Source organism: Alligator mississippiensis, chromosome 2 (assembly GCF_030867095.1).
Source record: "Alligator mississippiensis isolate rAllMis1 chromosome 2, rAllMis1, whole genome shotgun sequence".
NCBI classification, from domain to species: domain Eukaryota; kingdom Metazoa; phylum Chordata; order Crocodylia; family Alligatoridae; genus Alligator; species Alligator mississippiensis.
In genome coordinates, this window is record NC_081825.1 from 36,311,417 (window position 1) to 36,339,231 (window position 27,815).

Here is a 27,815-nt window from a genome sequence, read left to right on the forward strand (position 1 = left end):
TAAGCAGTTTTTGTGGAATCCCAGGTCATTTCAGGCTATTAAATGACAAACATCAGATGGACATTAATAACATCAGATTTTCTTCAGAAACTGTTGGACAATATCTGCATTACTAATAACTGTAGCAAGCTGACTTTGTTCTTTTTTATATGTTGCAGCACTCTCAACAACAACAACATCACACGATTATCAGTGGCAAGTTTCAACCACATGCCCAAACTCAGAACTTTGTAAGTAGTCCTGTTGGAAATAGTTGTCATTTCTATTACTCTACTGCATGTACAATTTCCACACACAGTTTTGCTTGTCTTCTATAAAACAAAGTAGATGGCTCAGAGTCATGGAAAATAAAAGAGCAACTGAAAAATCTCTAAATTGATATGCAGTGGTATATAGGCTTGAACAGATGTACTGCAGAGGGATCTGGCAGGTCAAATTAACAAACCTTCATGGTAAATTCAAGACATAACATAGTAGCTACAGTCTCTTTATGAAGGGTATTTAGGGCCATTGGAAATGCAGCCTCAATGGCTGCCCCAATATTCAGTCCCTCTTAAATACCTCTCACATCAGCTTCACCCTCTAGAGAAGCTGAGTGCAAGAGATTGTCCTGCCCAGAACACTTCATCTAATAAATGGATGCTTTTTTGAAAGTAAAAAAATTGTTTTACTTTGAGCTGTTGGATGGGTCACATTTCATTTAAGAACATGCAAGGATCTTTGATTGGCTGTCAGATGTGATAAATGGGAAATCTTTATGCTTTATTACTGAACTGCTAGCAGACCTAATTAAACTAAACTGGTTCTCCAACATTCTTTGTAACATAAAATTATAGCATCATCCGGTAGTGCTGTTATAATTAAGGCTGTGCCAGCATTTACATTCAGGCCCCCATTTTTAGAGTTTGTGACTTAAACATAAAAGTATGCTTCAAGCTACTAAAATGAAACGAAAGGACTGTTTAAAAAAGTGCTAGTTTGGTTTATTCATTTTTAATTTTTTTTTCATGGGTTTGTATAAAAATTGAGAATGGCTTTTTAAAGAGATGTAAATTATATTAAAAAGCAAAAACAAAAATAGACATCTATATAAGGGCCTGACCCAGAGGTGTTTTCCCAAGCAGAACTCCCACTGAAGTGAAAGATGGAGAAATTAAAGATAAATGGGAGGTTGGCTTGAAGAATAATCTAATGCTGCAGCTCAGTCAATATAATTACATGTGTTAGAATGTCCTTGATGCTTAAAAAACTTTAACATTGACAAGTTTGTGTATATGTGGAGATCCCCTGTAGTTGAGTAAGGGTTATGAAAGTGATAGGACAGGTCATGTAAAGATATAAAGTATCTCTCATTCCTTCTTTTCAGGATTGGGTCCTATCTTACTACTTAAACTAGTCTGTGGACTCCCACTAGCCTGTTTAGTATTGTGCACTGGAATACATCATTGTGTTTGTATTACTTAAATATTTGGTTAATCCATATTCAAATATTTAAGTGCAAACAGGATTAATGCCACAAACTTTTGAGAGTCATATTGTTCAGCCTTTGTGACTTTCCTACAATTTTTGTGAAATTTTTACTCTTTCAAAATGTATAAACAGAAGAAAGTTAGTCCATGGTACCATATATTATATAACTGTGATAGTTAGCTGTAATAATAAACAGCCAGTGGAGAATGCAGAAAAAGAGATGTATCACTCTTGTACCAATTCTTATTTTATTTACCATTTTGTGAGGACTAACTACATTGATCTCATTGATAAATATTCCTTGTTTGCATGGGTGCGAATGAAGAATCAGACCTTTTGTCCTTAGCCGCTAGTGGCCACGTATGGCTCTTGAATTGTGACTCATTTTGTGTGCTGTATTTGCCACAATACACAAACATAATAGAATGAGCTGAGGACAATATGCTAGCTTTAATTTCTTCTTTATGAATGGAAATACAAAATCAGTTAAATCATCTTGTAGAGCAGCCCCACAAAAACATCTTTAATGCTACTTAAATGCAGTTTTTAGTAGATAAATTGGCTTTCTTGTGTGAGTTCTAATTTTTTTCATATCCATTACAGTTATTTAGTTAGGAATGAGCACATCAGCTAAAAAGGGCTAAAATGACATTACTCTGTCATGGATGATTCGGGGAGCAAAGGTTTGATTTATAACTTTGGATGTCCTTTTTCTTAGTTTGAGAAAACATAAAAGCCAAGCAGAAGTAAATTACCTAATTTAGTGAATACATTTGTCTGGTATTCTATCAATAGCAAATTGCTTTTTGCCACTTGGCAAGGAGCCATGATCTTGTGTGGGTCTCTGCCAACAGAGGCAACTTACTTAATTCCTTCACTCCCTGCCATTTGGTCTTTTAATTTCAGGCATTGCTTTGAGTATGGGTCCCTAGGAGCCAAAAGCAGTTAATCCCATTTTCTGTGATTAGAAAAAAGAGAGGAAATCAGAAAGGGGATGTGAAAGAAGGTGTTTTATATCGAATTATTATTCCGTCTTGTTCAGCAGAAAATGAATATGACCTGCTAAAAGGATTTTGCAAGCAGTTTCTATAGAGACTAATAATCAGACTTACTGATATCTCTAATTGGAAGCCAAATCTTTTATTAACTTTTTTTTGCTGCCAGTATATTATTATTATAGGACAATTTACTTCAGACATTTTTGTCTTACTTGCCTTTTGCACAGATATGAGCTAAGGGCTTCCAAGGCTTTTTTAAGCCATTATATATTTGGTTTTCTCTTTCAGCAAAGAGAGAAGAAACTGTAGATACTCAATTTTATGTTACCAAACTTAGGTTTTCAATAAACTAATTAGCTAAAAGCTAAAAAGACTTTTTTTGCCACTTAAAGGTTAATAAAGCTACAAAACTCTCAAACATCAAATAAAATTTTTAAAAGATTAACCCCTCATTTAAGGGGTTCATAAAAGTAAATCCTTCTTGTTCATTCAGTGCTTTCACTCAAGTTACTTTTGTTTTGTTTTTTTTATTTAGTTTTTATAATTTAAACATAGTGATTGTTTCCTTTCATGCAGTCGACTCCACTCCAACAACCTCTACTGTGATTGCCACCTGGCCTGGCTGTCTGATTGGCTGCGTCAGCGCCCCCGGGTTGGGCTCTACACTCAGTGCATGGGCCCATCCCACCTGAGAGGACACAATGTAGCAGAAGTTCAAAAAAGAGAATTTGTCTGCAGTGGTAAGAATTACATATTCTGTTGGAGCTTTGTCTTAATGAACATTTAAAACCATCTTAATGGAGGCTGCTAATCATGTACACTGTAAAATATCTCTCTGAATTTCAGATCCTCTAAGTCCAAATACATTGTTTAAAAATCTGTTCAGTTAATTTGGAAATACTTGTGACTCAAGTATGAGTGTTTGTGATGTTTTGTACTTTGGGTAAATGATACATATGGAAATTATATGCATGTCCTTCCAAAAATCAAATTATTTGGGATGAAGCTACCTGAAAAATAAAATCTAAACATTCAATGTGAGACACCAAGGCAACTATTTCTATGAAATGACTTTTAACTGGGTGAGCTCATTTTTCCCTTTCTTCAGTATTTGCTGTAATTTCCCTTATCTCTGTACTCCCAATATAATTGTAGAATGACTTTTGTCTGCTTTATCACACCTGGTTGTTTTCTATAATGAATATTGACATTACTAACAGTTCATTACTAATCACTTTTTTCTCTGTTCAATTTTTCCCTTTCTTCATATCTTCTAGATGAGGAAGAAGGCAAGTTAATGTTTTTTTTCTCCTTTTTTATGCTCAGATTGAAATGTATATGTAAACTTTGGCTAATGTTTCAGACTTTCCAAAGACATCTAGATACTTGAATATGTCCAGCTTATATTTAGACTGTCTACACAAGGCGCTTAACTGCACACTAGCGTAGTTTACTGTGAAGTAAGCAAGTACGTCTACATGTGCACATGCTTACTATGCAGTAAACCTCGCTAATCATGACTAAATTTGCTACCTGCAAATGTAAGTAGCAATTTTACTCGAGATTAGTAACAGTGCAGTAGCGCTTATGTAGATAACTGACCAGGAGGAAATCAGCTCCTGGTCACCTGTCCGCCAGGTGGCGAGATTACTCCCTGGCCCTAGGAACTGCCTGCTGCCAGTGCAGGCTCTGTCACCAAAGCCTGGGCAGGGACGAAGTCCCCCTGCCCCAGCAGCAGGAAGCTCCAAACCCTCTGTTCCATGATCACGATTGGGGATTGGGAGCGGGAGATCCTTATTTCCCAGCCCCAGTTCTGCCATTGTGATCAGAGGGGCTGGGAGATCCTTATAAAGACCTGGAGATAAATGTCTCCCAGTGCTAGCCTCATGGTCACAGAGCTGATGCTGGGATATAAGGGTCTCCCAGCACATGACCGTTGAGCTTGGGCTGGGAGATGAGGGTCTTCCAGCACCGGCCTCTTGGTGTGAAGCTGGTGCTGGAAGCTCCCTAATAGTGAGGGCTGGGGAGCTTGTTCCTTGTCCAGCTCCATGAGCACAGAACTGGTCAGGGACCAGGCTGGGGAACTAGTTCCCTGCTCAGGTCTGCATGGCTCTGGGAGCTTGTTCCCCACCCAGCTGTGGGCAAAGAACAGGCTCTCTAGACCCTGCCAGCAGGGAGCTCACAGCAGCAGCTCTCTACAGCACTGGGAAATGTGTTGCTTGCCCAGCTCTGTGCTTGCGGAGCTAAGTGGGGAACAGGCTCCCCAGCTTCCACCCTGTGTGTGGGGCAGGGGCTGCGAACTGTCCTGGTCAGCCCCATGCCCCAATTTGGTAATCAAGGCATGGAGCTTGGAAAGAGTTGCAGGGGTGAGGTAGGTCCCAGCCCCCTGCCCTGATCTGCCAGTGGGCCAGCTAGCAATGAGATAGCTGCCCCACCAGTGTATTGGGGCAGGAGTTGAGACCTCCCCCTCCCCTGCAGCTCTTTCCAACTCCCTGGCCCATGATTGGGGAGTCAGGGCCAGGAACTCTGCTGCTGTGGCAAGGGAAGATTGGTCCCACCCCAGCAGTAGGCAGCCCTCAGGGGCAGGGTATAATGTTTCCTGGCCCAGTGCTCTCTGCCAGCCCCTGGGCTATCACCCAGGGAGAACCTAGATCTCCCCCTGGTGGGAGCAAGGGCTCATTGCAGGGCCCTGGGAAGTAGCAGCAGTAGAGTGGTTGACCCATGAGTAAACTGATCCCGGATCAAATGCATGTGTAGATGCATCCACTGCGAAGGTCTTTTCTGTCCTGAGGGACTTCTGTGGCCAGACAGGACCCCACTGACCTCAGTGAAATTTTGTACTGAAGCAGGGATCTGCTCATGTTAACCTGTCTATAAAATTAAGAGTTAGTTAGTTCATTACCATCCTGAGTCTAATGTCTACTGGCTCAAAATATTTTGCCTTTGTCTTGAGATAAGGGAATCCCAAAAGAACCATATATATCACCTGAAAATTAAATTTGGCTTTAAGCAGATATCTGTGAATATTCTCATTTTCTCTGCGATATTAGCTTTCTTGTTAAAATATTGTTTTGGGGAGGGAAAATCAGTATGTGTTTCTCATCTCTTCACTATTTATTTTTTTTACTAAGTTTGAATATTATTTAAGAGCTTAAAAATAATAACATATATATGTTATGTTAGGTTTGGCTCCTTTTTGCTCTCATGTACATCTCACTTACCTCTAAATTTTAAACATTAAAAACTGCTGTCCCAGGAGGCTAATATTCTTCATGGTATAATTTAGGAATTGGAACAACTATATATCAAGTACTGAGTATGCACAACAGCTAGTTATATCAAGCTTATAATTTGTTTATCTATTTTAGCATGATAAAGTTTCTAGGTTACAGTATGCAGACAAGGTTATTTGGGTAAACGTGGTATCTTTTATTAGATCAACTTAATACAGTAAAATTTCTGTTAGCTAGCATGAGTGGGGAATTCCAGGTACTGGTTATGTAAAAATTCCAGATATCTAAAAATACTGGGGGGGAGGGGGAGGACTTGCACACAGTGGCAGTAGTACAGGGTGGTGGATGGCGGCAGTGCAGGACAATTGAATGTGGTGGCGTGTTAATAGAGTATTCCAGCTAGTAGAATGCTGGATAACAGGGATTTTACTGTAGGTGGAACAATTTTTCTTTACAAGCTTTCGGCTACAAACACTTTTCTTTGGGCACAGGGAGAGTTGTTGCTTTGTGTGCTCTCCAGGGTGAAATGGAAGCCATTATGCAAAATGCAGGTTTGTGGAAATGCAAATGTGTAGCAGTGAGGATCAAAGGCCCTGCGAGACAGGTAGCTGGGGTGGGGTGGGGTGGGGTGGATTTGAAGTGGATCCTGGATCTTACACCTACACCTTCAGAAATGTAATATATCTCATCCTGTGCACTACATGCCCAGATGGAAAATATGTAGGAAAAAACAAACAACAACTGCGCACCAGAATGAACACACACCAAAAGTTCATCAAAGACAAAAATACCCAACTACTTGTAGGTGCACACTTCTCAGAAGATAACAAATCTCTCCCCTATCTCTCAGTTCTAATCCTTAAAGGGAATTTAAAAAACACCTTTTGTTACAAGCCTTCACCTTTTTTTTTTTCTTCACCTTTTTCACTTCATAAATCAACTGGATACAAAAAATCATGGACTAAATATAGACATTGAATTTATGGCACATTATAACCTGCCTACCATCCAGTAACCTCAGGTAACCTGTCTGCATTTTACCAGCTACTTTCTATCACCACTTCAAATTCCTCCTCCCCTTCTCCCCTCCTTCCCAACTTGCCCTTGCCACTCCAACTACCTGTCTCACACCTGTTGTCTCGCAGGGCCTTTGATCCTCACTGCTATGTACTTGCATTTCCACAGACCTGCATTTTGCATACTGGCTTCCATTTCACCCAGGAGAGCATACAAAGCAACAGCTAACTCTCCCTGTGCCTAAAGAACAGTGTTTGTACCCGAAAGCTTGCAAGGAATAATTTTTCCAACTATTTAGTTGGTCTAATAAAAGATTCCACATATACCCAAATAACTTTGTCTGCCTATGTCCTTAGACCAACACAGCTACAACCAAGAACTCTAGGTTACAGTATAACATTATACAATAGACATGGGGATCTTCAAATTTAGATTTCTGATGCAAAAGTGGGTCAGGAATTTTTTTACAGATTTATATTATTTTGTTTTAAACAAAAAGGGAAGGAAAAGAAAATATCTTGCCATCCCAAATTTGAATAGCTACAGTAATTAGATTTACTGGCTATACTAGAGAATGTGCCATTTATACATTTTAACAGTGCACATAAATCATACCTTGATTTATTTTCTGACTATGAAATTATCCAACTTAAATGCAGTGAATACACATGCCCACTTGATAAAAGATAGCACAAAGAACTTAGAAAAAGATTTACTTATTTAATTCCAACTACATAAATTAAGATGAGTTAGAAGGGTTTCTTTCTTTTTTTTCAGTCTGGAATAACATATATAACCTCTCTGAAGCATAACTTTACAATTTTACCCAAAGTGTCTTTGAGTTCTGGAGTTATAAGATAAAAAAAAGCACGTAGTTTTGAGAAAAAAAAGAAAAAACATAATAGGAGTACATATATTAAAAGAAATGTTGTATTGTGCACAATAGAATATACCAGTTAATTAGGTACGTCTCTTTCTGGTAGCACAGTTTGTTCATTACCATTAACAATATTTTTATATAATACTGTTTAAAAATAAAGTAATTTTACATTTGAAAATCTACGTTAAGTACAGTATCTTCAGTACATAATGTTTTGTCCAGTTATTTTAAAGCAACAAGCTGATTTTGAACATGTGTTATTAGCGCAGCTAAAAAATGAACTCGAGAACTAAAGCAATTAATCTGATTTTTTTAATGTTGTTAATGTTGTTTAAAAGTGTACGTATTATTTAGATGTTTTAATAAATTAATTCATCATGTCTGTTTTTGTGCCGTGTTTGTTCTAAGAATTATTCCTGGTCTTTGTAAGGAAGAGAGAAAAAGATTATTAGGATGAGCTGCACTTCTATTTGATAGTATTCTGTAGTTTTAGAAGCAACAATCTGTTCTGTGTTCCAGGTCATCAGTCTTTTATGGCTCCTTCCTGCAGTGTCTTGCATTGTCCCACTGCATGTACCTGTAGTAACAACATTGTGGACTGTCGGGGGAAAGGCCTTACTGATATCCCAACCAATCTTCCAGAAACCATTACTGAAATGTATGTAATCTTGCTTTCTTGCCATTAAATTGTATCAATATATATTCCATTTATACACTTATACGTATTACTGTTAATGTATGGATGTGAGTTGGTTATATTTAATATGTATTGCCTTTCAGAAATATCAATCATATTTAAGAGTGCATGCAGAAAATATGTATTATGGCCTATATTTTCAGTTGTAATTTAATTCCAGAGTCACTAATCAGAGCTTTAGAGTTAATGTTCAATTTGGAAATGGGTTTTAAGTGGGGCATTAAAAGTTTAGGGCTTTTCTCTCTGGTCTTTCAGCACTGATCACATACGATAGCCTTAACTTTTCCCCATGGAGTTGCTAGCCTTCAATTACTTCTTAACCGCCTGTTCCAGTGAAACACACCCCTCACAAAACATCCCTAACCAGTAAGCCTTCCTAAGTGATATTTGAAGAAAAGCAGGTTCAGAAGGTAGAGGTAGGGTTATGGGAAGAGGTCTTAAATGCAATCATTTTGGTCATAATATTGGGGAAGAAGTAGAGGATATGTAAGTAGAGAGTGGCTTAACTTTTCATATATAATGTCAATATTTATGGAACATCCAGCTGCTTCTAGCTCTTGGCCAATGGCACTATACGTTGAATCCCCCTTTTCACATTGTTTACACACAATGGAAATATTCCCATTTTACATCTTATATCGAGACAAGAAAATTATGCTGTTATTTCTATCCAAGAAAGCGTAGTCTCTTCCCTGGATATTCACAAGTACAAATAAAGGCATGATTTGTTCCTGTATATTAGTACCTCATAAGTAATCTAAAAATACAGGGTAGATGTAACTACTGTCAGGTGGATATATAACCTGTTGGGTCATCATGGTCAAAGAGTAGTCATTAATCTCTAATTAGAAGGAAATACTGAGGGATTTGTCTTGGGTGTGGTAAAATTTAATATATTTACTGATTGTTTAGAGAACAGAATTAAGTGCACAGTTAGTAAATTTGCAGATGGCACCTACTTGAGCGGTGTTGCAGAGGCTTTGATAGGATTTAGGATTAGGATGCAGAATGATCTTGATGAACTGGAGAAACGGTCCTAAATTAAACTAATGAAATTTAGTAAGGACAGGTGCAAGGATGTAACAACTGCACGCCCAAATACAGACTTGGAAATGACTGGCTAAACTGCAGTACCATAGAAACCAGCCCAGGGCCGATAGTATATGATAAAATGAAAATAAACCAACAGTGTGCTCTTGTTGCAAAAAACACAAACAAAACAAACAAACAAAAATCAATAGGCTGATCTGTATTAATAAAAGTGCTATTGTGTTGTTTGCAAGTCAAGGAATATTTGGAACTGGTAAGGCTGCACTTGAAGTATTGTGTCTAGTTTTGGGCATCACACTTGGGTAAATTAAATAGAATTCAGTAGTGGACAACAAAAATATTACAGGTCAAGGAAATATGATTTACAAGGATAGTACATTGGAACAATTGGGATTATATAGTCTGGAGAAGAAAAGACTGAGGAGTATTTGATAACAATCTTCAAAGTTCGTGAAGGCTGTCTTTAAAGAGTTTGGTGATAGTCTATTCTCTGTAGTCTCAGGGAACAAGATGGGCTCTTAAATTACAGCAAAGGAAGTTTAGATTAGCTGTTAGGAAAAGCCATTTCCTATAAAGGTAGTTAAGTACTGAGTGATTGTGGACTCTCTATCCTTGGAATTTTTAAGAACATTTTAGGTTGTCTGGGATGGTTTAAAAGATCCTGCAGTGATCAGGGGGTTAAACTAGATGACTTCCTGTGTTTCCTTCTAGCCCTACTTTTCTGTGATTTTAGAATTTCTCTAGTTTATATGCATATAACATAGGCACTGTATTATTGTTGGTTTAAAAAGTATAACACAGTATTTAAATAATGACTCTGTATAGGCAGTTAAAGTAATGAAAGCACCATATTTACTCACATATAAGATGACCCTAAATATATAAGAACTCCACAATAATTAGATTATCTATATGGAAAATTTATTAATTTGTTATACTTTTCCAGTTATAGAATCTAATTATTGGAGGTTTGCTTTGAATTTGTCCCTCCCCCACTGGTACAGAAGGGAAAATAAATCTGGAAAGGTCATGTGGCCCTCCCTGCCTTCTGTCCCTCCAACTCCTTCCTCCTACAGCCTCCCCTCCCCCTTACTATCAGACCCTCCTGTCCCTAAGCACATAGAAGTAAGAGGAAAATTTGAAAATACTGACTTGGAAATAAACATGCATATAGTAAGTTGCATATAGGCAAATTACTATGTGTACACATAGACTTTGTTCATCCAGAGTTGATGAACTATTTTACTGTTTGAAACTGCTTCAAGTCTTAGCAGAGGTAATCCATAAACACACTTTTAAGCAGCTCTTTTTTACCTAATACACATACATATATATATTTTAAAAACAATTTTCTTTGGGAATATTTTTTTGTGTTCCAGTTCAGATTAGCCAGATTAGTTCCAAATCCTTTTGATTAAGCAAAGCTCAATCATTCAATCACCATATGTGGTGCTGCAATCAGCAAGTATCCTCCACCCCAGGCTTTTCAGCTCAGGGCTTCAGATACTACCAAATCTTTCAGCAGGCATCCTGTGTGCAGGCCCAAGCGTGGAGGATTGGGGCTCAGATGCCCCAGAGTCTTGCTTGCCCTCAGCCAATGGCCACAGGAGCAAGCTATGGAGGAGCCCCCCATTTCCATAAAGTAGTCATGTAGTTGAGATCTTCCCACTGGAAGCTGGCACCCTGTCCACAGTGCATTTGGACAGGGGTGCACCCTCCACCACACAATGCCATTTAAATCCATTTTGGCTTAGGTACCAAACCAGTGCAGCAGTGACACTTGATCTTAGCTCATGAGTGGCCAAGAAGCGATACATAAAGTTAGTCCAAAGCTAAAAGGCTTTTGATTTACCATACAGCTCATTGGTCTGGGCAGGTCCCAACAGAGTCAACAGCATTCAAGTCATGCTGACTCCACACCTCAGCACCGCTTAGTATGTGTGTGTAATCCAGATACCCCCCTCCCCCCCAAATGATCAATGTGCTAATTGCCCCCCCTACTCATGACTGGAACCAGATGTTCTTGTCATGAGTCCTTGGATCCTCCTAAAATTTATATACAGATGAGGCTCAGAGCAGTCTAATCTGGCTCCTCCTCATGGAGGGCAGGACCATACTAATCCTATGCAACAGCCTGAGGGAGGGGGCAGCAGAAGGGTTCCCAGTGAACTGTTTGGGACACCATTTAGTGATGTTTTCCAGACATTTAAAGCTGGTGAAGAAACAGGAATAATTGGAAATGGAAAAAAAGATGCAGCTCAGCTGTAGGAGCAAACAGAGTAAAAATGTATGCAAGGTAGTGGCTCACCATGACGTGAAAAAGAGTTGATGCTGAGGGGGACTGAGCACAGTGGCCACTGCCATATATCTTATTCAGCTGGGCTGCCTTAACCTATCTTTGGGGTCAGTTCCTATCAGTGGCATAGCTTTGTGGCCATCTTTGGCTAAAATCAAGTATATAACCAGATAGGTGCCTGGTATATTGTCTAGCTTGATCCCGTAAGCACTTGGGTGGGGGTAGTGATAGAGCATTGGGATGGAATAGGGGGAGGAGTTCTTGGATCCTGGAGCAGCATTGACAACAGTGTTGGAGAGGAGAGTGATAGTTATGAAAGGGGAAATTGACAAAAAGATGATAAACCAATTGGAGAGCAGAAGCAAAGATCAAGAGTTTGATGGAGGATGGACAAAGGTGGGGAGGAAGGGATGAAAGAAGGTAAGAAAGAAAGGTATGCTGGGATTGCTGGTGTTGGAGGAGGCTTTAATGAAGAAAGCAATGAGGGAAGAGTCCAGTCAGCAGGAAGAACAGGAGAAAATGAGGAGAGAAGGTCAGGAGGGAGAAATGAAGAATGAAACAGTAATTGAAGGGAAAAGGAAGAGTAGTCAGTGGAATAAACCAGATCTGCAAAGAGAAAAAAGATGGAAAGAAGTGAGAGATGGAACGACAGGTAATCTGTGTCTTAGAATAAGAGCAGTAGTAACAGGGGAAGGATAACAGAGAACTCAGACAATGAATAGATATGAATTTTTAGAAAAATATTATTTGAAGTTTTGGATGTTAAAGCAGAACCTTTCCTAACCAGAAGTCTTGGAAAATTTCGTATTGGAGCCGAAAAGGTTATGAGGATTTTTTGAAGACTATGAGGCAGTAGGTGAGAGAGAAGAATTGAAGAAACACTACATTTTATTGAGGGAGAAAAGACAAGAAAAAGGACAATAATTATTCAAATGTACACAGATACGCTTGTGATGGGGGAGAAAGAGAAATGGTTACAGCAGTGGTTCTCAACCCCCAGGCAGCAGCCCAGTGCTGGGCTGCAAAGTGTTGGCTGCCAGTCCACAGGAGGACTGGCTACTGAACCAGAAGTGATCGTGGACCAGCAAACTGCAGACTGGCAAACCATGGACCGGAAGTGACCAACATACTGTAGACTGACAGCCAAGCTTTTTATATACTGAGTATAAAAAAGAGTTGGCTACCTGCCCACAGTATGCCAGTCACTGTTGGTCCTCAGTTTGCCGGTCCGTGGTCACTTTTGGTCTGCAGTTTGCTGATCCTCAGCCTAAAATGGTTTGGAACCCCTGGGTTAGAGTATTATGTACAAAAAGTTATGTATGTTGAGAAGATATATGATAAACATGGTATATGGATGGGATCGTGGAGAGCTCCTCTGGTAATGAAGGTGGATGGGAGGAGCTTTGGTAGGATAATGCACTTACTACCAGTAATTCAGATAGGGCCACATGGGGGGTTTACAATGTATTTTGGACAGCCTAAACTCTGTACCAGGTATGGGCAAGAATGATATTGGGCCACATACTGCCAGTATACAATATGCTACAGATGTGAAGGGAAGGGGCACAGGGTGGTGGAGTGCCAAGCACCAATGCCTATGTGAAATTTAAATGGATGTACATGACTTTGTGTATAAATGTCAGAAGTGTGTTATTGAGGAAGACGTGGGATAAGATTATGCCAATATTGAATGGGGCAAAAGTAGACATGCTATGTTTGCAGGAATGTGGAATCCCATGGGAGAGGGATTATAAGTGTTTTGTAAACAGGTGGGGATGGGGACCATCATGGTGGGTGGGGTCAGATCTAAACAAAGAGGCTGGAGTCATGATTTTGCTCAATAGTGAGGAAATGGAAATGTGGCAACTGCAAGTGCTTGTGAAATGGAGACTGAAATAGATGGTGGTGGAGTCTGGGAAGCATTGGCAACACATAGCGGGTTGTGATGATCCCAGATTCTCTCTGCATTGGTAGGTTGAGAGGTGAGTGCCCACAGCTTGGTGTGAACTGGTATGGTCCCAGGGCCGGGACATACAATCGGTGATTGTCGGTCCCAGCCCTAGAATTGTACCGGAGTGGTTTCCCAATTTGTTGCACCATAAATTGCTTGAACATGGGGTAGGATTGATGTTTATGATGCGATTAACAGGTTAATTGCATCTTAAGTGTAATGGCTTCCAGGGGCCAAAGACAAGCCAGAGGTCTCTCTTGTCTAGTGTCTTCGCCAATTAATTCAGTAGAGAGTGCTACAGGGGTGTAGGTTGTAGCCGTGTTGGTCTAAGGACATAGGTAGACAAAGTTCCTTGGGTGAATTTGATATCTTTTATTAGACCAACCCAAATGGTTGGAGAATAGTTATTAAGCAAGCTTTCGGGTTCAAAAACCCTTCGTCAGGCTAAGGACGCTGCAGCAGTTGCTGCGTGCTCTTCCTGGATGGAATGAAAAGTAAAGAAGCCAGGGGTTGGGCTGGGCTGGGCTGGGGAGTCAGTTGCCAGGCAGATTGTAATGTATCAAAAATCCAATGTCTATGTTTAGTCCCTGATCTCTAGTATCCAGCAGGTTGATGAAATGGAGCTCATAGGCTCGTCTCTGGGATGTGTTGTGTAAATTTCCCTTGAGGACCAGGACTGAGAGATTGGAGAGAGAGTGGCCCTCCAGTGAGAAATGTGCCCCCACCGGTAATTGAGTGTTTCTGTCTTTGATGGATTTCCGGTGTGCGTTCATTCTGGTGCGCAGTTGTTGTTTGGTCTCTCCTACATATCTTCCATCAGGGCATTTGGTGCATTGGATGAGGTATACTACATTCTTGGAGGTGCAGCTGTAAGATCCTGGGATGCTGATGGCTCTGCTGTGGGGTGTAGTAATAGTGGGGGTGGTGGAGATGTGGGGGCAGGTTTTGCATTTCTTGTCATGGCACGGTCTGGATCCTTTTGGTGTGTTCTGGGGTTGAGGAAGTTTGCTCCTGGTGATGAGGTTGGCGAGGTTTGGTGCTTGTCTGAAGGCTAGGATGGGTGGCTCTGGAAAGATTTTTTTAAGAATAGGGTCTTTTTCTAATATGGGTTGCAATTTTTTGAGGATTTTCCGTATAGGTTCAAGGGATGGGTGATAGGTCATAACCAGCGGTGTGCGATTTGTGGGTGTTTTTCTTCTGTACTGCAGCAGTTCTTCGTGTGGTATCCAGGTGGCTCTTTCAAACGTGCGATCTACCTCTCTGGAGGAGTGTCCTTGCTGGGTGAAAGCCTTTTTAAGATTGGTGAGGTGGCAATCCCGGGTGTTCTCTTCAGTACAGATGCGGTGGTATCTGAGGGCTTGGCTGTATATCACAGCTTTTTTGGTGTGTTTCGGGTGATTGCTGGTTCTGTGCAGATATGTTTGTTGGTCTGTGCGTTTCTTGTATACTGTGGTCTGTATTTTACCCTTCTGGATACTGATCATTGTGTCTAAAAAGGAGATGTTGGTGCTGGAGTATTCTAAAAACTCAATCAGAGATTGCAGGTTCTCAGTCCAAATGATGAAGATGTCATCGATGTAGAGAGTGCTAGAAATTCTCAAGTAGTAAATTATGAAACCCTGTTCTTACAGGGCAGAGGTGTCGAAATACAGCCCACAGAACTGTTCCATCCAGCCTGCCAGTTGTCAAGTGAGCCACCAGAAGATGGGAGTAGGGTTAGCGGGGTCTTGCCCGATGAAGTCTTCGGGGTCCCTGGGATCTGATGGCTGTCTAGGAGGAGTGAGCAAGGGCTGTGGAAAAATAATCTTTGTTCACCCCAGTGCTGCCCAGCACTGACCACAGATTCCTGTGCTGCCATCACCTGAATGTGGACCTGCAGCATTGCCCAAACACAGACCCATGCTGCCTCAGACCCTTTGAATGCAGCCCAGGAGGAGCCCCTGTAGTCTGGTTCCAACCCAGGGCCCAGGGTGAGATTGAAACCCCTGCTGTAAGAGAAATAGTTTTTATCATTCCTGAATAATATTTGTATTTTTCTGAAACTATGAGTTGCTGTGATTTCTGAAGAAAAGCTCTTTTATAAAAAAAACAATGTATAATCTATTCTGTAAGAGGCAAAAATTGTTCTAGGTGATACCTTCTATTAGACAAACTGTGTAATTGGGAGAGATATAGGCAACTTTAGGTACCAAGTACTCTTCCTCAGGTCTGAGAAAAAAGCAGGCACAGCTTGGGCTAAATACCAGATTACACAAAGGCCTGTATAAAACTCCATATGTAAATAAAAACAGGATGAGAGAGACATTATTAGGTAGCCAACAGACAAGAGAAATAAAGTAGAAAGGATAACCTGATAAGTAGAAAGCAAACTAATCTATTCTTCAGCTTCGTAAATTCCTAACCTCAACCATATCTTGGACTAATGAGGTCCACAGGTAAATTATATGAAGTATAAAAGAAATGGTTCCATTTTTAAATACCTGTGTTTTGAATTTAATTAATTTTCCTATTATTTGTGTAGTCTGATAGAGGGTAAGTAGAATTTCTTAGTTTACCTCATGGTTATTATTTTGAATACCTCCATCATATCTGTCTCTTTTTCTTATCTTCTCCAAACTAAACATTCCAATCCTTTTCAATCGTCTTCACTCTTTTCATTCCTTAATCAATTTCATCGCTTGCCTCTGAAGTCCCTCTAGTTCTGATTTATATCTTTTTTTGAGATGAAGTGACCAAAACTGTACATGATATTCCAGGTGAGACTGAATCATCAATATATATAATAGGATTATAGTTATTACTATCTTTATCCATCTTAATACTCCATTTTCCTTTCTTCTGCTTCCAAGGCACATGGAATAGGGGTGGTTTTATTGATCTGTCCAAACTGATTCCGAGGTTTTTACTCCTGTTATTTCAGTTTATTAGAACCCAGTAGTGTATAGAAGTACATCATATTATTCTATCTAAATATGTAATGCCATACATTGTACTACCTGTCCACTTAGCTTTGTTAGTACTTCTGAAGATCCTTACATTGTTTTCTGATCTTGATGATCAGAGAACTTAGGACATTTTGTGTCACTTTTACCTTTTGCTACTGCAATGTTCATATCTTTTCTAAATCATTATGTAGTTTCTATATTTAAGTTTTCATAAAATAGAAGTTCTAGAAATTCTTGTAACCCATTTTAAAGAAGCTCTATCACCCATATAATTTGTTGCAAATCTTTTTACATTTAGCTGGGTGAAGACTATGAAGAAATGTCTTTTCTTTATTCCATTAAAATGCCAATACAGTTAACTGGGGCATTGGTTGTAGCCATGTTGGTCTAAGGACATAGGCAGACAAGGTTCTTTGGGTAAATCCTATATCTTTTACTAAATCAACTAAAATAGTTGGAAAAATTCTTCCTTGCATGATTTTGGGTACAAACACCCTTCTTCAGGTTTCCTCAGCCTAAAGAAGGGTGGCTGTATCCAAAAGCTTGCAAAGAAGAATTGTGTGCCTTGTCTGCAATACATTTAACTAAATCATGAAGTGTTAACATTAACTTCTCTGTACCTATTTGCACTCCACTTGAATATATTGGCTTTGTCTAAAAAATAACTCAGTATGCCCTTAATAAAGCCATGATGCTTCAGTAGTAGGCACTGCACTGCCTACTAGATCTACACAAGGTCTACAGGCTGCTGGAGCATTAGGGGAATGAAGGGATTCAGCTTGATTCAATCGTGCATCTCTCTAATATAAGGCCTTAGTATCTCATTCACTCACCATGGTAAGTGCACTTTATGGCAGAAGCTTCCATATCGCTCAGGATGGGGAGAAAGAACCAGGCTAATTCTCCCTGCAGGTCCCCGTGAAACCTATACAGAAAACAACATAGCTCAACAACATAGCAGGCCATTCCCTATTCTATAGGTGCATCATAGGGCAGGAGGGCTTCCCTCGGTCCATGGATGGATCTAGCACAGAGGGTTTTTTGGTATGTAAATCCAGGGTGTTAAACTCATTTGTTTCATTGGTTGGATTGAGGCTGCAGGGCTCCTCTTGGGCCGGACCCAGGCCATAGGGCTCCTGGCCACAGCAGCCAACACTGCTGTGTTGGTACCAGCAGCCAAGTGGTCAGTACCGCCACCATGCTTAGCAACTTGGGGGTTAATGCTGCTGATTTTAGTTACTACCAAAAAACATACAGTGGTGTTCATTCCCTGAGTGCTGGCCCCACTGACAGTGTGCCTTTGGCAGCCATAGGGTGGAGATGGGGTTAAATGGCAGTGGCATTAAGTCTTTGGCTGCTGACAGCCATAATGAGAAGCCTTGAGTGCCAGATGATCTGGTACATGGGCTGTATATTTGACACCCAAGATGTAAATGATTATGTACATAATGTTATAACATCCCTATGTTAACCATGTGCCATGATGAAAAGTAACTGCTCCTTTCTTGATTCTTAGCCAGTTTCAGGTGCTTGCCTTTACTTCCTACTTCAGAACAGGAATGTTTCTGTAATAGCCTCTTGTACAGGAGCTAGGCTTTTGAAAATCCAAATAAAATATATCAGGTGGTTCTCAGCTAGTATTTTTCTGATGTCTAAGCCCCCCAAAATTTTAGCAGATTAAAAATTATTATTTCTTTCACAGAAAATCTATTTTCATTGGCATTTCCAGCATCTTCCTTTAGACTTTCAATTATTGTTTGACTCAAAATCTTTTTTACATAGATTTTTTTTTTTTACTTGGGTAATATATTGAATGAGTTCCACTTATTAAGTTCAAGTCAGATATAAGGGATGTCCCATGCACCTATTTCTTTTTCTCTCCAATTTAGGGCTCTTTTGGAAAGTTCAGAAAGTCCACTTTGTAATCTTCTTTAAGGAGACCTTTTCAAGTTTGTAGTACCCAAAAGGCACTTCTAGGCTCCCATTTGATTTCCCTCCATTTAGTTGCACGTGCGGGTCCATCTACCATATCGGGAGTCTTAGAATGCTTTCTAGAAATTGATTGGGGTCCATTTCAATGAGATGCACCCTTACACATGACCCAACAGGGAATTCCTAGAATGGGAAGGAACTACCCCAGCAGCAGTACTATTAAACCTACTAGTTACTTAAAAAGGAATACCCAAAAGTAAGTGACAGGATGTTCATTCAAAATAATGGCTCAAAAAGCTGTTTGTGGTCTAGGTTGATTTCTGAAAGACTTCTTAGTTTTTTTGTAGTTGATACTCAAGATCCAATAGCTGTCTACAAAATCCCATTCCTCAGCATAGTGGTATGAAGGAAAGGTAAAATAAAGAAGATAGCAGTAGAATGTGTTTTTGTATTGCTGTAGTCAGATAAAGATGACCTGCTCTGATAAATAGTTTTGTATAAAAAATGAAGGCAGTTCAGTTGTCAGATACTAATCTTATTGATGTGTCCCTGCCAGTTCCCATATTTATATTCCTTCCTTCTTGTTTTTTCTTGCTAAAGCCTCTTGGCTTTACTATCATTTTGCCAGTTCTCATCTTCTTCTACCTCCCCTTGTCCCACCCTCCCCCCTTCTTTGTCTTCCTTAAGCCCATCACTGACTGATTGTGTACTGGTGCTTGGCTACATCTGTATAACTAGGAAACTATCTAGGAGGACTAAAAGAGAACTTTTCTGAGGACTTTTTTTGGCAATAACGTGTCCAATTCTGATGCCCACACTTTAAAAAGTAAATCAAAATATTGGAAAGATTTCTGAAAAGAGCTTCACGCATGGGGTGAAGTCTGGAAAACCTGCAATGAAGAGAGAAGCTTAAGAATCTTGATAGATTTAGTTTATCCAAAACAAGGTAAGAGGTGACTTGATTAGATAATTTGGGAAATCCATCTATTAAACTTAAGACTCCATGTAAGGCTGTGAGTATTTTCTATGCATCTTTCCCAACCTGCCAACTGCATTGTGAATGTACACCCTATTACTGTCTCTGTTCTCTGCTTGGCTGAAACTCCAAAGCTGAGCACAGATTTAACAATGAAGGGTCATTAAATGGAGATGTTCATGTATTCATATATAAATATCCTAGACAATATTCTGGCTCTTACTAAAGATAACAGGTTTGTCAGAGTAAAGGTTGCCTTGACTGCAAAGTCACCTTGCAGAAAGGCTGGAAGGTTATAAAACAGCAGGAACTGAGGCATTTGGTCTCTTTAGCCATTTTCAGCAGCTCAAGCTGCCTGCATCAGGAGCCAGTGAAATGGGGGAAAGTTTTACCTTTCTGAACACAGATGGACAACTTCAAGGACCCCAGAGAAAGGTGAGCTAGAGAATATGGAGTGTTGCCTTTATGAAGTTTGTTGTGTTCTAGCAAGCAGTGATTTATTGTGTTTTTTTTTCATTTAAATAAAAGCCAGGGCATACTTAGAAAATCTGGGCAAATCCTGTCTGCTAATATTATTAGAAGCTTCCTGAGGAGTCAAACTGTAAATGAGTAAGACTGTGGGGGAAAAAAAAGTATGTCAAGTCTAAAATTGCCTAGCTTCAACTTCTTAATATACTTTTGTCTATAAGACGGAAGAGCCCTAAGTTCTCATTTTTCTCTTCCCCTGAAGTAATCTATTAACTTGCTTATTGTTAAGCCTAACAGATTGGGCTTCTTAAGTATTTTGCGATAAGACATATTTTCTGATCTTTTAATCATTATTGTGGCTCTTCTCTGAACCATATCCAGTTCATAAACATCCTTCCTGAATTGTGGATACCAAAACTGGGCATTGTGTTCCATCAATAATATATAAGCATGTATTGTGATAGAGAGAGAACTATATGATAAATGTGATAGCTTTATGACATCATGCCTCTTCAACCACCTCAGATAATTGCTCTGTGCTAATCTATCGTTCCCAGAGCTTAATATAACATTCCAAACCTCTGAACAGCTTTATACAACTGCCATTAAAAAAAAGTAATAATAATCCAAATATATGGTTTCCTTCAAATGTGAATTTCGTTCCTAAAAAACACGATACTGTCCCAAAGCCCTGGATAGGCAATGATCCAGGACCAATGCTAGGTTTAAGATCCAATATATAGTGATGCATTGGGCTTGAAATTGAAATTTAATACTACTGGATTAGGGAGGTTCCAGCTTTCAGTGAAACACAAAGCATTTGCTTCTGTCTTGCTTTAAAGACATGACATTTTTATGTACAGAAAATCAAGTTTACGTCATTTTTAGAGGTTTCTAAAATTTATTATTAATATATTTTTTCTTTCCCTCAGAGGTCTATGCAGTGGAATTCACAGTAATTAGGGGACATAGCTTTATTTGTAGAAAGACACAAAAAAAAGGAAAGGAAAAAAAAAGAAGAAAGTAAAGATACCAATAAGATTTCTTTAGATTCTTGAATATATTCTCTAATTTATAATGCCATGTATAGTATATGGAGTTGTGATAAAAGTTTTATTGATATTCATTTGAGATGATCTGCTCATAGCTTTGCCACACCTTTTTAAAGAAATCATCCAGATTGCATGACACACTGTACATAGTGGGTATTGCTTCTACCTCCCAGCTTGTGTGAATGAGTAGTGCTTTAATAAAATGTAGGCCTTTAAACTATGATTAAGTCCAGACATCAGTAAGTGAGAATAAATATAGGTACCATTTCAGTATGTTTTTCTGAAGTCAGTTTTTTCTGACTTCATTTGGTCTTAAGAGATGGTGTTTTTGGAATGTTCATTTTTGGACATAATGGTGAGAGTGTAACTTTCACAACACTCTTTAGCAGCAATCCTGTCTGTGTCAGCAGTTGTACCAGATCCAGTGCTTATGCATATTGTGTAACACACAACACCAGAAAGGCTCGTTAACAGAGAATGTAAAATGTTGTTAATACTTTAGCAGCTATTTATGTCAGCAGATATAATTATTTATATATAATTATAATGATTAGATAGAATGAAAACAGAATCCTTCTTTTAGACACAAAGTTATGTAAACTTAAACCATATCCCTAGCCTTTTATTAGTCAAATATTTGAAAAAAATATAGTAGCCATATTGTAGAAAGGATGTATTACAGGGATTTGTCTCATTTATCTTAGTGTAAATTAGTCTGTGAACAATGCATTTAAGAACACCTTGATCTTGCCACTCTTTGTACGTTAAAAATAAGCAAATCTTCACTTTTTACCTCTTACATTTAACCAAGCCTGCTCATACAGTTTCAAATAAAATTTGGAAGGTATTTGAAAGGAAGAAAAATGTTCAATGGAAGAAGAAGAAAAATCACAGACAAATTTAACAGAACTGTATTTTTTAAATAATATTTTTGCAAAACTGGTCCAAAATCCTGTAAGCTTATCAAATAAAAGAGAAAAATAATGACTTTCATTAGTGCTATTGCAATGCCTTCATAATCTTTATATCATGCAGTTTTAAGCCAGTTCTGATTTTCTTACTGCAATTGCCAAGCAAAGTAACTGTAGTACCTATAACATTATTTATATACCTTATTAGGATGTGTTTTGTGCTTCTGCTACACAAAATGTTCATGTTGATTCTTGAACCTTCTTCATATCATTGCATCTGATCAAAGAAACCATAATTTAGACTCAGAGGGCACATGATTGATTCTACAGTCCAGGGCATAAGACCTGGGCCAGAAGCCTATACTCCAAAACTAAGAGAAAAGGCATGTTTTTTCTTTTATGTGAAGCCCTATAAACAAACATAGGCTACCACGCACCACACAGGGGATTTGTGTTCAATTCAGTGAATTCAATCATGAGATTCTAAGCTATCCTGGGGTGGGCCTGCTGCAGAGGCAGCACATTCTTCCTCTAAAGCAGGATTGGAAAAGAGTAGTCTTTGTTTCTTTCGGGCAACTTGTTTTTGCCAGACACAGCAGCAATTTTAGCAGAGGGGTTCAGAAAAATTATGTACAGCCTCAGCTAGAATGGAGATCCCCATATCACTGAGTTCAAGTTTAAGTTTTAGTGGGTTTCTAAGAAGATGAAGGTTTTGAAAGAGTTATCAGGGATCACCAGGGGAAAAGAAAACTATTATAGCAAGAGAGAACTTCAGAAAAATAACAATAGATAAGTATTTTTATGGCATTAACTAAAGCTGAAGGGAAGATACCCCCTCCTCTTTCAGGAAAGCAGTTACAGATTCTCCAGCATGGGTAGCATCACCCAGAAACATTGTATCTCTTTGAGCTTTTCACTTTATGTACTGGTTCTTCTCTACTGAATATTGCTCTATTGCAAGGGTGTCAAACTCACCTGTGCCCCAGGGTTCTTGGAGGGTCTGGATCGAGACTGCAGAGAGCCTCCTGGGTCAGATCCAGACCTGGTGGCAGCAGCAGAGCTAACAGCAGTGTGGGGGGAATGGTGGCACAGGGATTAATGCAGCAGTCTCTCACACCCTGCAACTGCCAGGCACGTCAATCAGGACTCTATATTAGATAATCCTGGGGCAGGACCTCCCCTTTCTCACACCACCCCTGAATTCTCAGCCCTTCTACAAGTTACATTTTATGCCATTAATATATTAATCATGGCATAAATGGCAAGAGTATAACACTTGCACCCAATTTAAGGCACCACAAAATGGCAAACCGTCCATAAAAATGTTACTCATGATGTAGGATATTTTTGTAGCTTGTTTGAATAGCACCTTAAATTGAATGTGTGGCATATCCAAACACCAGAGCTCTCTAGGGTTGATACATAAAATCAGCTCATTGTCAGAATCAGCCCTGGTCTCCAACCTTTACGCAGACAATATTGTCAGCACTGGCCATGGGCAGCTCTGGTCTCCAATCAACTGCAGTTTGTTCCAGGGCCAGTGCTGACAAACTGGGCCCAGGGCTGCTCTGTAGGGTGTGGGAAGAAATCAGAGGCTCCTGGCAGGGGGAGCCAAGGCCTTCCTCTGCTGGAAACTTTAAATCTCATACTTGGCAGCTCTAGCAGCTTTAAAGTCCCGAGCAGGGCTGACGGTCAGTTAACTGTCAGACCCAGTTCTGGAACTACTCTGGGTTGAACCAGACTGCAGCCACCCAGCTTTCAGCTTGCCAGTACAAGGGAAGCCCAGGATCACGATGCACTGACAAGTAGAAAAAGTGCAATTGGCATCTGATCTTTGATTCTAAAATCATGCCTCCCGCCATGCTCACATAGCATGGCAGGAGGTCCAACTGTTGGGACCAGGGATCAGAATCCATGGCACCTTTAAATGAATGCATGCCAGGACCTGGTGAAATGGCTCTGTGGGCTGTGTTGGATATCCCTGCTCTGCTGCATTCTGCCTCACCGAGCAGAAATTTACTTTACACTGAAAAGGGAACTGTAGTCATTGACATAAGTGTTCTGCATGCTTTCAGTACAAGGAAGAAACATTTTTTGATGGCTGGATGCTACATGCACCTATAGAAAGTTTCCCATCAGAATCTTTATTTTTTGTTAGTACCATGGAACTTACGGCTTGTTTTCAATGCAGTGTTGGCTAGCGATATAACTGGTGTGGCCCCTTATCAAACTGCCAAAGACAGGCAAAATATTTTTTCACCAGTTAAATGGTTCTTTATGGACTAGCTGGTATACAAGGAAGCTTGTATTGGTGGTTAAAGCTAGAATACTGATGATGCTCATGCTAGCAGTGCAGCAGAGATAGCTACACTGTGCTGCTTATACATTTCTCTCTTGTGTTCAACTATTTACAGCACGGCTGCTCCCAATCAATCTAGGCAAGTTCAAGAGAAGCTAATTCAAAAACTTAATTCAAGCTGTCTCTGCAGTGGGACGTATTCTCCAAGTCCTCAAAGGGCATCTACTAGACAGGGTGTGGATTTTTACCACACCCTGAATCAATAGGAGGCAGTAACCTGAAAACTTCTCAGAGTTTAATGCTGTAGTAAAGGTCAGGGCATGAGGTAACCCTCTTCACAGTGGAAAACTGAACGAATTCAGTATGGGGGCTTGCTTTTAGGTAAAGATAATTGTGCAGTAGCTTCAGAGTGACAGTCCTTGTCACTTTGTGATACAATGCAGCTATGGTGTTGTATTATTTAAAATCAATCCCCTTAGGAAGTATTTGATAGAGTAATTAATATAGATGTCAGAGAGTTTGACAAGCTGTAGGATGGCCTAAACAATAACTCTTTATATACAAATATTTAGCAAACTTTCATCCATATTTATTAAACACAAACAGAAGTAAAGCCTGAGACCATAAAGCGCAAGTAATACAGTAGTTCAAAATCCATTTTTTGTTGTGTTAGACTTTGGTGATATTACAGAGTCCAGTAAAATAATCTTGCTGCTAAAGTGAGAAGGAATGGTTTGTTAACACAAGTACTTTGGTGGTGCAGTTGTTGAGGAAGGCAAAAATGGTATGCTGTATAATAGCCTGAAGGCTCCCTATAGCAAAGGGAATCATTACTGCTGCTTCTTTCTCAAAAGACTGGTAGATGCTATCTATGTATGATGAGAGATGATTTGGGTATGTATAGCAATTCTTCAGAGTCAGGAGCTGCAGTGAATCCCATCAATGAAATCTATTTTTTCTTCACTGACAGCTGTTTTTGCTATTTACTTTAAAAGCAGATGGGGACAATGCGAAGAAGAGCTGTCAATTTTATTACCATGTATAATCAGCATCTGTGCAATACATTAGACTCATTACACAGCTTATACTTTCTTCTGTGTAGTAAAAATTCTTGTGGGGTTTCTGGACAGGCTTCTTATAGCCTTTTTGTAAATGAAGAAATATTGAAATTAGATGATTTAGATCAATTAAATGCTGAAGCCCCTCAGATTTGCTCAATCAAAATACAACTTACTGAATCTTAAAAATAAATTACATATATAATTTATTTCTAGATAAGACATTTAGAACTGAAAAAAAATCTTTTCAAGTATCAATTTTTAGTAAATCCATTTTTGATCTGTTGGTGGTCCCTTGATACTAATCTCCCCTGTACCTTATGGGTACAATGTGTCTATACAGTAGAAATTGAATGGCTTTTCCCAGATGCTTCTGAGAAGGCTGAGTGTACTGAAGTTGTTTTTCCTGTAACTTAGACCCTATCTATATGTTACACTTAAGGTTTCATTAACTGGTTAATCATACCTTAAGGCTGAGTACAGAGGTTCAAAAAGCCCAAGATAGAAGTGCTCTGAATTTCATACTTTAAGTGCCCTAGGCTAGGTTGGGAGGGAACAAAACAGACATTTCCTCTTCTGCGCATGGGGGAAGCAGGGGGCCTACACTGGCTAAGGCCAGCAAGCTAGGGGCACTCATAGTGCATCTCCCAGGTGCTGGGTAACCCATCACCGCCTGCCCCCCTCTCCCCCACAGCTCTCAGCAGCCAGGTGCCCCCCTTGTCCACCAGTGCTAGCTGGGCGCATCTCTTCCACCAGTGCACCATGCCCAATGAAAAACCTGCAAGTCATAGGGCTCGCAGCAGCCATGATCCCCAGGGTTTGAGGGGTTCCCATGCCCCAAAGCCCTAGGGATCGTGGTTGCTGTGATCCCTAGGACTCAGAGACTTTTTTCACTGGGCATGGTGCACTGGTGGGGGAGCAGATGTTCCTGCTGCATGGCCCGGCCCCCATTTCCACTCCCCCACATGAGCCAGCCAGCACTGGTTGGGGGGGCTGCTGCCACTGCTTGACCACCGCTGATGACAGATGCAGGCAATAGCCTGTCAGCAACACTGGTAAGTGGCTGGGAAGGAGGAGATTCCTGATCCTCACTGATGACAAGCACAGGCAAGAGCCTGTGAGTGGCACTAAGCAGTGGCTGGGGAGGGAGAGGATCCCTCTGCCATGTGAGCCTGGCCCCCCATTGTGCAAACCCAACTGGTGGGGGCTGGGTAAGGGACTCTGTTTCTCCCTCTGCCCCTGCTCCCCTTCTCAAGGCTGAGAGGCAGGGGCTGGCAGGGGGCAGACCTGGGGCGAGCATCCCCACAGCCTGAATCAACTGGGCAGTGAGGGGCAGAAGACCCTGCTGTGTGGCTCTGGCCCCCATGGTGCAGACACCAGCTGGGGGAAGCTGAGGCTGGGGGCTCAGTTCCCCCCCTCACCTGTCCCCTGTGCCACTGCCGGTTGGGCTGGGGAGCAGAGGCTCTGCCTCTGCTCCATGTTGCCTCTGCTTAGTGGCAGCCTAGGGATGGGGTCAGCCCAGCTGTGCTGGAACAGATGAGGGAGGGTGGAGGCTAGCCTGCTCACCCTGTGAGGAGATGTTAGCAAGTGGTCACAGTGGCTCCTAGGGTACTGGAAGAACCACGACCTGACTTGATTTGGGAGCGGTTCTTGGACAAGTGGGATAGACTAATCTAACCTCAGCTGATACTCCATCTATCCAGGTGGGTTCAGCCAGTCTGTATTCAGTGAACTTCTGTTCTGTTACAGATTTAGACTGGTTTTCAATCACATGTACTGGTTTATGTGTAATTTCTGTTCCTAGCCTAAGTGGTCACCAAGCAACATGCTCATTCAGTTAATGGTATGATTAAAAAGAAGAAGAAGCTACAAAGTTATTCAGCAAAATATGTGCAATCACTTTTTAGCTGATTCCTATCACACCATTAATTGAATGAGTAGCCAGGGGCCTGGGAACCCCATCAGCTGATTGGAACTCACAGCTGGGAGGGCCCATGTGCACCCCTGAGCCTGGGAACTCCCAATGGATGCTGCCTACCTGCCCTCACAGCTGAGAGCCCCATCAGCTGAGAGCCCTATGTGATGATGTCCCTGCCACAGAAGTGCATGAAGCACCCCGTTGGCTTGAACACTGCATCAACTGCAGTTTCTCTTCCATGGGTATCCCTGGGCACGGAGTCCAGGTCAGCTGATAGGGCTCCCAGGCATGAGAGCACATGGTGTGCCCCCATGGCTGGGAATCCCATAGGCTCCCAGTCATGGGAGCTTACTTCTTGCCACAGATCAGGTTCCTCTTGCACCAGCAGTAAGGCTTCATGGGATCTAATGTTTGATCCACATAATCACTACTCCTGCCATGTATGTGTGGCATGTGTCTTTACCTGCATGTGTAGAGGGGCCCTTATACGCATAATTTAGAGCAAAACATGTTTATTCAGATGTTAGGGTTTTTCAGCTTGTTGTCTATCTCTGCAAGTTGTCAAGGCAAGTATTAATCAGCAGTGTTTCATTGTGCAGTTGAACTTTTTTATATGGGTCATAATAATGCCCCAAGAGAACTTGTTGAATAATTTCTATATAAC

At 40.5% G+C, this 27,815-nt stretch overlaps 1 protein-coding gene across 3 annotated transcripts in view; it reads left to right on the forward strand.

Moving 5' to 3' along the window:
- The window catches only part of SLIT2 (slit guidance ligand 2), a 464,358-nt gene that overhangs the window by 301,190 nt on the left and 135,353 nt on the right, over window positions 1-27,815 (forward strand). For all 3 annotated transcript variants that reach the window (XM_059721607.1, XM_059721606.1, XM_059721608.1), the window contains exons 7-9: window positions 159-230; window positions 3,045-3,208; window positions 8,118-8,256. In XM_059721607.1, coding sequence (XP_059577590.1) covers window positions 159-230; window positions 3,045-3,208; window positions 8,118-8,256 — 375 coding nt within the window. The remainder of the gene's footprint in view (window positions 1-158; window positions 231-3,044; window positions 3,209-8,117; window positions 8,257-27,815) is intronic.